This window comes from Pteropus vampyrus, unplaced genomic scaffold, assembly GCF_000151845.1.
Source record: "Pteropus vampyrus isolate Shadow unplaced genomic scaffold, Pvam_2.0 Scaffold354, whole genome shotgun sequence".
Lineage (NCBI taxonomy): Eukaryota > Metazoa > Chordata > Mammalia > Chiroptera > Pteropodidae > Pteropus > Pteropus vampyrus.
In genome coordinates, this window is record NW_011889135.1 from 120,383 (window position 1) to 132,422 (window position 12,040).

The following is a 12,040-nucleotide window of genomic DNA, read 5'->3' on the forward strand; positions in this document are numbered from 1 at the left end:
ATTTACAGTATATAAAAAAATACTATCTTTTACAAAGCCTCAGATCTAAATCAAATGAGACTGTTCATGCCTCTCAATTACATAGCCCTTTGTCTGCAATAATATTATATCCTGTACTATGTTCATATATCTAAAGCAGGAAAGTGCATCAAAATCTTCTGTACAGCTTTGAAAAAATAGACATGCTCTAGTTACTGATGAAATGACATAATGTCTGGGATTTGCTCTAGCAGGGGTTATGGGTACATGCAGATTCATTATACTATTCTTGTTATATGTGTGTTTGAAATTTTCTTTTTAAAGAAGTTTAAATAATACTGCAGCAAAAGAAATGTTGGGAAGTTAGATGAAATAAAATCGGCAAAATGTTGATGGCCGTTGCAACTCAGTCATGCATACAAAGGGTTCATTTTACCATTCTACTTTATATATTTTTGAAATTTCCCAAAATAAAATGTTAAAAATGTACATATACATTAATATGTACATACCCAAGGCCCATTCCTGAATATACAAGGGGTAATGACAACTGAGTATCCAAGATTTTTTTAAAAAAAGCTCTAAAATTTATTCTGATGTACACTCCCATTTGAGAATCACAGTTTATCATTCTTTTAACATTCACTGAGCACCCACCATATACCTAGCAATGAGGATTTTTAAGGAATTGACAGACTGCTGTAAGAGAAAAGGATTTCAACCCAAACTATAAGGCATTATAAATGCCATGATAGGGGTACATTCAAAATACTTTTTTAGAAATAGTTTCAATAAAACAGTCCTAAATAGAACCAATGCAGTTAAAGAGATACTCTAAAAATATTTTTTTTAAGATTTTTTTACCTGATCAAGGTGAGGTTGTGTTGTTGGCAAATGTTGAAGTTTTTTCTGTAAACTAAGAACAACTGATTAAAAATTCAGAGATCAACACATTTCTGATTTAACGTTGTACACTTCTTGGAGATACAAAGCTAAATAAGGAAGAGAAATTCCACAGTTGAATCTATTACATAGTTTACATGTAGTTCACATATTCTAATAGAGAAAAGCTGGCAGACTGTTTAAAAACTTTTTTAAAAAAGTACATACATTCACATGCATACATATATACATAATATAAAGAAAAATTAATCTTTAGCAACATTATTTTGTGTGGTTAAATATGTCAGTAGATTTCTTTTTAATTCCAACAGATCTAACACAGGCCTAGAATAATATACATAAGCATTTACTATTGCTCAAAATTTCATCAACTCTCCCTATGCTTCCCAATATGAACATGCTGGTACCTAAAAAAAATGTTAGAACAAGTTTTCTCTTATCAATGTTTTCCCTTGAATACAACTACTTAGTAAAAATAGAGAGTATCCAGAAATATAAACCTTCTAGTCAGTTACCCATAGTTGAGAGAACATAAGTCAGAATCTTAAAAATGCATTGTTTTCATATAAAAAGAGCAAGAAGATCAATTTGGCATAACAAATTATAACCATAACAACTGTAGCATACGTTTAGACACTGATGGGGGTAGGCTGGGAGAAGGAAAGGACTTAAAACCTTGCAGATGTTTTGCCATAAAGAACAGCGAGGGATAAATTAGTAACAGCAAGTTTAGTAAAGAGAAAAGGCTTGTAGGCACTGTTGGAGAGAATGAGTCTCACTGGAGGGGGGTCTTAGTAGGGAAAGTGTCAAATTAAAATCTTCCCAGCTGGTTGTTCAGGAAAGGATTTTCCTGTTTAACAATTAAGCACAATGAAAAGTTATGCAAAGACCTTATCTATAGTGGGCATCACATTAAATGGCTACTTCTTTAAATGTCACTAATGCATTAAAACTGTTCTTAAACAAATGTAAATTGATATCACCTTAGAAAATGCATATGCTCTTTCTCTATGTTTAATATTTAATGTTATTGAACAGTGACTGCCTAAAACTTCCGTAGAGAAGGAAAAACTTTTCTTCTATCCTCATCGGTTCCCTGGCTAGGTCTGAAAATTATATAGACAAAGAATAACAGGAGGAAAGCATACAATTATTTAACATAAGTTTTACACGACACAGAAGTCTTCACAAGGAAATGAAAACCCAAATAAATGGTTAAACCTGAGTTGTTTTATGCTAGGTTTGATGAAGAGTGAAAAGTCGTGGAAAGATGTGACAGGACAGAGTATAAAGCCAAGTATAGGAAATTGGGGGGAACTCAGTACAGCCTGCTCCTTCAGATTTCTCTGTGTGTCCATTTGTCTTCAAAGATAAAGATGTTCCTTTCTTCCAGGAATATGGAGGAAAACTCTTACATGAGGGTTTTACTAACTCATCCACTTCAGAGAAAATGGAAGAAAACATTTGTAAATCATATATCTGATAAGGGGTTAATACCTAGAATACACAAAGAACTCCTATAACTCAGCCACAACAAAATAAAAATAACCTGATTTAAAAATGGGCCAAGTACTTAAATAGACATTCCTCCAAAGATGATATACAAATGTCCAACAAGCATCTGAAAAGATGCTCAATACCTCTAATCATTAGGGAAATGCAAATCAAAACTACAATGAGCTATCAACTCACACCTGTTAGGGCAGATACACCTAAAACAACAGAAAATAACAAGTATTGGCAAAATGTTGAGAAATTAAAACCTTTGTGCACTGTTGGTGGGAACGTAAAATGGTGCAGCTGCTATGGAAAACAGTATGGCTGTCCCTCATAAACCTAAAAATAGAACTACCATAGGATATAGCAATCTCACTTCTGGATATATATTCAAAAGACTTGAAAGCAGGATCTCAAAGAAATATTAGCATATTCATGTTCATAATAGAAGCATTATTCATAATAGCCAAGAGGTAAAAGCAACCTAAATGTCCGTCAAGGAATGAATGGATAAATAAAATGTGATATATTCATAGAGTGGAATATTATTTAGCCTTTAAAAAGAAGGAAATCCTGCCACATGCTACAACATGGATGAACCTTGAGGACTAAGTGAAATGATCCAGTCACGATAAGAAAAATATACCTGATTCAACTTATATAAGTATGAAAGTAGTCAAATTCATAGAAACATAATGGTATGGTGATTGCCAGGGGCAGCGGGGAAGGGAAAATGAAGAGTTGTCATTTAACAGATATAGAGTTTGTTTTGCAAGATAAAAAAGTTCTGTAGATCCATTGCACAATACTGTGAATATATTTAACACTACTAACCTGTACATCTAAAAATGGTTATGATAATTAAAAAATAAAGAAGATAGTTTTGTCTAGGGAAGAAATTTACATTCTTCTCTTCCTTATCAAAAAGATTCCCTTTAGGAAAGAGGCAGGAAACTGATCCATCATTGAGGAGAAAGGAGGCATCTGTGGGAACAACCGAGCTAAAATTCTGTGTGTATTTCATGGATTTTGTCATACAAAGAAAGTACTACATATATTTGGTGTAGAAATAGTAACGATTAGTCTCTAAGGTTAATTACCATTGATGATATAATTTCTATAGGAAAATGCATTACGATTTTCAAACATCCGATTAATAAAATTTTCAAGAATATAATCATTAGGAATGATCTTGTATGTCAAAGGAATGACAGGAAGCTTAAATCAAATATACAACTGTGTAAATCATTCCTGTAACTTCTATAACTTTGGAATAAAAGGTATATTACAATAAAAATGACCAAAACACAGGAAACATACCTTATTCCAGAGAGACTGTCAAAGGCATGAAGATCTAACACATTAGAGAGATCAACTCTAAAAGAAAGCAAGACAATGTAACAGTGTGAAATCCTGTGAAATATATTCTATTAATCAAGAAAAAAAAATCTCTAAGACTCTTTAGCCAAAAATGTAGGCATAAAGATTTATCAGTATATCATGGTATTTTGGGAAAACAAAAATGAAGAACAAAAATCTTGCAAATTTTTTTTATAGAATGTATACATAAAATTTTAAAAAGCTGGATAAATGGAATAAGATCAAGGATACTTGGATATTGCTTCAATAAGCTATAGTTTGTTTGTTTGTTTACTTTCGATTCTTTTCAATCCTGATAATTTATGAGCTTTTCAAATATACTTTCTATAGGAAAAAAATAATAATAAGTTAAAGAGCTGAAACTTTCAAAGCAGCAGTTTATTATTCAGAAGATAAAATGAGGGAAGTGAAACAAATTGAAATAACATAGATACATTACCTTTGGAATTTTTGTATTTCTTTTACTCTACCTCCCTAGCTTCCACAACATAATGGCTAATATAACACTGTGAGGAGTTAAACAACCAATATATTATAAATATTCACTCTAGGACCCTCACCTATATCCAAAGGATATGGTTTTATTTCATTTCCTTCAGAATGGTGTTGCATATAGACTAAAACTTCCTAGTTAGTACTCTATCTGAATAAACATTGTTTCTGTTAAAATTACTTAGTAGTAAGTAATTTAGCCTTATTAGGAAAGCGAGAATTCAAATCAGAAGAGATTATCATATTGCAATTAGCATTATTAGGTTTGGCTTAAATACATAAATTAATAAAGACTAGTGATTGAGTTCCAATTTTTATGTGAGCGTATAAAACAGTAGAGGATAGTGACTTCTCTATACTCAAAGCTATAATGAAGGACCGTTTAAAGAAAATGGCAACAATATAATTATATATTCAATTATTTCCTCACAAAGAAAACAAAACTTTGTCAGATTCAAGATTTTTTTAAATGCATAAACATGTAAGCTAAACCATCTCCTCTAACTTAGAACTGACCATCTGTGTTTGCTTTGCTCATTCTCGACAGTCTGCCATACATTCATACTTGTGCAAACAATACTGTGTTAAATTACAAATGTTTATTCTGGCACAAGGCAGACAAATTCCCATCTTATTAAAAGAAGAATACTCCAAAGTTCTATGTTAAGAGACTGTAATAACATTTCAAATTCTAGACATTCTAGATGAGCAGAATTAGGAAAATGATCAAGTAAATAAGTAATGTTCCATGAAGAAATTTTTGAATATCATTTTACATAAGAGACCAAAGCCTTACCATTAAATATATTTCCTTTTTCACTATCATGGTTGAGCATTTATATTGAGAGGTTACAAATGAATAAAGTTTCCCTCCACATTTATTAACTTTACCTTGGAAATAGCTTAAAGTTTAAGAAAGTTTACACATGCCAATTGTGTGACAATCAAAATTCAGGCCAATTGTGTGAATACCAAAAGTCAGTTTTGAAATACGAGCTTCTAAATAAACTAGTTTCACTGTGACAGTGTCCTTAAGAATACCTGTCACGGATTTAGACACAATTCTGCTTTATATCAGATTCTTTTATTTCCAAAACAGAATCAACAATAGATCTGTACAGGTTAAATGCTATACAGAACAATAAAATACCAAAGTCTCTCACTGTATTCTGACCAGATTCTCAATGGAAAGTAAAAAAGGTAAAAGTCTAAGCTTCCAGATGACAATTACCATGGACTTTCTCCAAATCTATTATCACCATAAAAAACAAATTATTTTACTCATCCAAGACATATGACTAGAAAACTAATTTCCATGGCATCAAATGTATTAAATTTCCTCATTTGAAGATAACAACATCAACCTTTTCCAAAATATTTATAAAGGAACAACAACAACAACAAGAAGCTATTACTATCACAGAAAAACTAAATGATAAAATGAAGCAAACATAAAGCGGGGAGGAAAAAACCTTCCAAAGCTCACCTTTTCTCCTGAGTTCTTAAACAGGAAATCTATCAGGAGAAACTAATCTTTGCCCAATGATGAACTTCCAATTTTCCCTAAATCTAAAAAGTGCTTTAAGCAGCCTAAAACCAGGGTCAAGAGAATGACAAGGAAGAAAGTTCTGCCTGTCTAAGTTAAAAAGGGGAGATCAGGGGCTACTCCAGGGATACTGTCTATAGTCATCATTTCAAACTTCAGTGAGTCTCATGAACAATCTCAGATCTACAAACTGTCAATTCCATCTAATAGCTAAGTCCTGAACTCTAGAACTAAATTTCCAAATGGCTTTCCCCAGTGGCACCTCAAGCCCAGTGTCTACAAAACTGAACTAATCACCTTTACCAAACCTACTGCTATCACCACTCGGCCCCAAAATTGCTCCTCTCTTCCTGTATTTCTTAACTGGGGAGAACTGCATCATATTCAATCCATCTCCTATGAGTCATACTGTCTATAAAATCCTTCACTAACTCCTTGCTGCCTACAGGAATAAGTTCAAATTATGCATCATGGCATTCAGGACTCTTTGTCATAAGTTCTCTATCTCTTCAGTCATACTTATTTTTCCCTCTGCAACATAATATCATATGTTCTAGCCATTCTAAAATATTCACAAGGTCCCTGGAACACAAAATCTTTCTTATACCTAGAAAGCCATGGCTACTCTTGTCCATCTGGAAAATTCCTATTCATTCTTCAGGACTAAGGTTGATGACCACCTTCTCTGTCAAAATTTTCTGACTCTTCATCAAGAAGAGCTGAGTAGTTGTTCCTCTACTTTCTTGTTCTTATAAGACCCTGTGCATTTAATATTCGTGTTATATTAATATTTGATATATTGTTTTTGCTTGTTTACTTCTATCTCCCTCAAATGAATGGCTCTTCTTAAAGGCAAAGTTTTTGCCTTATCCACTGCTCAAATCCTCAACATGCCATGAAATGCTTATCAACTAGTGAAATGTCAACAGTTTGTTGAACTGATTAACTCATTATTGACCAGTTGGATTTCAATTTCCCTCTGCTCAGTCCATTTAAATCTCTAAGATTAAAAAAAAAAAGTCTGAAAAAGATAAGAATGGTACTTCTTCTAATCTTCTGCGTCTACTTCTGAAGCCCATATGATCCACTAGAACTTGCATTTGCCTCAGAATCAACTTAAGTCTTCTCAATAAGACAATGCTACACGCCATTCTCATTCCTACACTTAAATACTCAAGGAAAGCCTATATACTACATACACTTATAGCAGTTTTACTATTATCAGTTTTCCTACTGTGTTTGTCAACCACAAAATGCTTAAGGGATTAATATTAAACAACAACAACAACAAAAACCCCACAATAAAACAAAACTGCCATTAGAGTGATTTCATCAATTTCGTTAAGAACCAAACCTCTAGTTTCTAAATCAGGAAGCTCAAGTTACTATGCCTCAAGAAATTTTGGTCATTATTTTATATAAGATTCATAACCTGATAGGAAGAATTCTATCACTGACATCTGATCTTCACTAAAAAGGATCCTAATTTAACTTCAGTCCTCAAAGCAAGGAAGTATTACTTTAGAAAGTCCCTAGATTCTCAGATATACTGGCAAATACCAGACGCTGAAGAAACAGATGAAAAAAGGAGATTTTATTCACTTGTTCACTCATCCGTTTGAAGTAACAAAATTTAATCACTGTACATTTACTGTTCTATAATAAAGCAAATGTCAGAAACATCATATAAACATTAAAACTGTTACATAATAACCTTCAAGATGAAACCTTTATGCAGGACATAAAGATCCAAAACAACAACAACAACAAAATAAGCAAATAAATCCAGGAGACTTTAAAAAAAAATTGATTTAAGATGTTTGTAAATATGAATCAAATAAATGCTATTACAATGGAACCATTGTGGATACGTATTTTTAAAGACTGATTTAAGCATTACATGGTGGCCTGTAATTTTGTAAAGAAGAAAAAAGTCAAAAAGAAACGGTAAACTACAACAGGAAAAGGACAGAAACTGAGGAATGGCTCATGATATGAGTTACCTTATCAAATTTTCTATATAGAAATTTGAAATGCAGGAAGCACATTTGGTGTATGCTTGTAGAGGGACTTACACTAAGGGCATTCTTCTGCTACTTCTGCCAGCGGATGAGTGGCTTCTGAGAAAGCATACCAAATTAATTCCCCAGCTGTTGACATGCACATAAGCAGCTGCGGCTGTTACTGCCTAACAATTATGGTAGTCTATCAGCACCTCTAATCTCTGCCATAGCAGACAAGCAATCGACTAAGGCCTCCGCTGTACTTCCAAGGAAAGAATCTCTGAATTAAAGACTGGGTGGCACTATACTGTACTTGAGTCGTGAGTCTCAGAGCTGTTGACTGCATGTCTCTGGGCCTATCAGTTGCTGAGCCATTCCCACCAAAAATTGCATTTAACAAAATATTCCTGTACAAAAATTTCCTGAAATCATGATAGCATTCAATGGAAAACAGTTTAATCTACAGAAATCATTTTACAGAGGTTTTAAGAACATATCTATTTTATAAAGTAATATACATCTGTATAAACAATGAAAGGAGAAAAGAACCTACAAGAAATGGAAATTAAATTTATTAAAGAAGACTATATTAGGAACTTAAAGGTAAAGATTCTGTGTATTTTTACATGACAATATTTTTGGAACTATGAAAGACTAAAAAAGGTTTTAAAAATATCAAAAAGTCATTTAAATACCTCAAATTAAGATAAGATTCTAAATAACATACTTTTTCAGATTTCTGTAGTAGCTACTTTCTTGAGTGGCTGAAATTCCTACATTTTCTTCACTAAGCAAAAGCAGTTACACAGTTTTATCATGGCTCTGTAATCTAAGTTACACAAAGGAGAAGCAAATATATTAAATAAATATGCCAAACTAATTTATAAAGAGCATTCAAAACATTTTTGGAGCCCCATTTTTCTAAAATGCACATGTATGTTTCTTATATTAGAATCAAGCATATTTATCAATTTCTTAATATTTATTATTAACTAAAAGTATTAATTAATAACAGTAATAGATTTCTTAAAGTACCTTGATCTTTGTGTTTCTAAAATTTTTCCCAGTCCATTTATGGATCTGAAATAAATTTAAAAATGAAGAAGAAAAGGTAAAAAAGTAAATGTTAACATTTTTAAAAAGCACATAAGGCACATTATTTCTAAAATAGGAAGTAAGCATACAAATATATGTAGAGCTAAAAAAAAAATAAAAAATAGAAAAAAACCCCTACATATTTTATAGTTTAATTGTTCTTTTCCTTCTAATCATAAATCAGGTATATTCCACTTAGGCATTAAAACATGATATGCAAAAAAATCTGCTTCACAACTGATAGACTGCTTTGTGACAGGGGCTACTTTGTGATTTATAAAAAGACCCTTCACTTTAGAAAACATGATTCATACACAGCCAGTAATTCTAATGTTCTTAATTAGAATTAAGCAGAAAATCAAAAATTTTATTGATATCCAATACCTCCCAAGCACACACTGTGGAAATGGCAATACACATGCTAGAAATAAAAACCTAGTTATGAGTGGCTTTGACCCCAGCCTGTCTTCAACATTCACAGTGAACACTAAGTCATACATCCAGGTTCTTTTATAGAATCATAACCTCTTCAGTTCCCTAACTAGGATCTCTATCCACTCTGCTAGTCCTCACTTTTTACTGCACCAAAAAGACTTGTTAAACCCTTTTTAACATACTGTACTGGATCTATTCATATCATCGATTCCACTACCTTTAGGTTTACTTGCTGATGATATTTGCTAGCTGTTCAAGTTTGTTCTCATGGGTAAGGCTTCCTGTGTATAATGATTCTGAGGCAAGGCTCTACTATCACAAAATTCTTAACCTTCTGAGTATACTCTATAACCTAATGTCAATTTCCTCTTAAATACGTTTACCTTCTTCTAAATCTAATTTACCTCCCTAAATCTAATTTTGAATCAGCTACAAGTCTGATGTATAATGGAAGGTAAAAGGCCAAAAGGGTCTGTAATTCATCAATGTGCTTTGCCCAAATTCTTTTGTTATTGCTGTACAGTACAGGCTGGCAACAAGCTGGCTAATAGTCGATCTTGGTGGTGTTGGAGAGCCAGCCCAGATAGTCAATATGGAAACAAAATCTCTGTAGCAATAATCATGGACTCGTTTATGCCATAAATGTTTGCTACATAGATTGTATTCTTTTTACTAGTAATCACAATGATGCATAAGATTTTGCAAAGAGAAACCAAATTTAGGAGACCAGTAAAAGAAGAAATTTTCATCTTTTTAGACTTTTCAAAAATATCAACCATCTTTCTAGCTTTTTCATTTTATTTACTGTAATTTGATGTAAACTAAGAAAAAATATACAATCTAATGATAATAGCTAATGGCTCACTTACTATGTGTTGGGCACTGTAAAAGTTTACCAACATTATCTCATGTAATACTCAAATCAAACTTATGAAGTAGGTATCATTCCTGTTTTACAGATGAGACTTAAAATGAAAACAGTAGGAAATGGACCAAGGATAGAATCCAAGCAGTTTCCAAAGTCCATGACCTTAAACACCATGTAATACTACCAGCCCTCTTCATGGAAACATCATTAGTTTTTTACAGTAAAGTCTGAGAAAATATTACTATTAAAATAAGATCAAATATGCAGAAAAAATATGAAATTTTCTTCTGCAATCATTATCATTGCAGCCAATCTCATAATGAGCCATATATTTATTGATTCAATTTACAACATATACTATATGAATTGGCACTGACAGATTCAAAATCTGATGTTAACAAACTGTACCTGTTAAAGATGACTAAAAATAAAAGCTATTCAATGTTTCTTTGCAGATGGCACTTATTGGTTTAGGCCTTATGAAATAATTCAAAATCCCTGAACTCTAACCTCATTTGAAAGTACAAATGACCACTGGATCATTTAACATATGAGTATCATTCATATTGTCCTGTGTTGATTACGTCTTAGCCATGAACACTAAAAACATTAAAGCAAGCTGAAAGATATGCATGGTTAGCTGGCAATTAAAGAAGACACAGTCAATGAGGGTTCAGGTAAAAGTGAGACCACATGAATCAGGGAAGATGAGAGAGAGAGAGAAAAAAAAAAAGGAAGTGGGAGATGGGCTCTAGAGAATGAATAAAATTGCTTTAAAAAAAAACCAGAAGACAAAGGAATTTAAAGACTGGCACAGTGAAAGTGAGAACACATTACAGGTAATAAAAGGATTTGGTAAGACATATTTATGGAAAAGTAAGTAATCATCTTGGGTTAAGTTAGAGAACTTAAAGTAAGGAAAAAATCAAAAAGAGAGGAAAAGGAGGGTAGATTCAGAAGACCCTGAATATTAGTCTATACACTTTAAACTTTATTCTTTAAGCAATAGGGAATAACTTCATATACTACTATTTACATGACAATTAGACAACAATAATATATGTGATTCTCTAATGGTCAACCCTGAACCTTAAGTTTCTACAGGGCAACAGTCATGGTAAAAATATTTTGTATCGTACACTTTGAATTTGTAGGTACTTAATACACTTGTAATTTTGTACCTAATGGTTGTTCTTAATTTGTTTAAATCCTCTTCTGAAACCAAGTCTGTTTTATTGATGATGATGATATCTGCCAAAGCGACTTGCCTAAATTAGCAAACAAAGAACAGATGTCAAAAGAGAAATGTTAAGAAATCAAAAATAAATAGAAACACCTCCTTCAGATCAATTATCAGTTAAGAATTACATAGTACTCTACATAGTAATTCAATTTACTCCTAACATACTTACTATACTGCAAATAGTAAGGGTAAATTATATTCGTTACTATATAAATTCAGATTTCATGTTAGCTATTAAAAAATATTTAGAGTGCTTTCACTTGCTATTCTAGAACTACAAAGACAAGCTTCAAAAAGTTTATAACCAACGATGATTTACAATTCATGTGATTATCAACTCATGATATCTTTGTAAAGAAATGCATAAAATTCAGATATCCAATATAGTAAAAACAAGGATAGTCTATTTACTAAAATATTCCATTTAATAGTTACCAAAGAAGCACAGAGAACAAGTTTACTTAACGCTAACACTACAATAAAGTTTCTTTTAAAAAGACTACACTTCAGAAGATTTATCAGAATCTTTAACATATCTTCTTTACCACTAAGCATATTTTCTCTGTCAAACAGATATAAATTCATGTTAAAAAAATCCC

The 12,040-nt window shown here is 32.1% G+C and overlaps 1 protein-coding gene across 1 annotated transcript in view; it reads right to left on the reverse strand.

The window, feature by feature from the left end:
• The window catches only part of LOC105304824 (putative COBW domain-containing protein 7), a 27,373-nt gene that overhangs the window by 8,535 nt on the left and 6,798 nt on the right, over positions 1–12,040 (reverse strand). The window contains exons 4-6 of the mRNA XM_023522677.1: positions 8,836–8,880; positions 3,700–3,756; positions 844–895 (exon numbers count right to left, since the gene is read on the reverse strand). Of these exons, the coding sequence (XP_023378445.1) occupies positions 844–895; positions 3,700–3,756; positions 8,836–8,880 (154 nt within the window). The remainder of the gene's footprint in view (positions 1–843; positions 896–3,699; positions 3,757–8,835; positions 8,881–12,040) is intronic.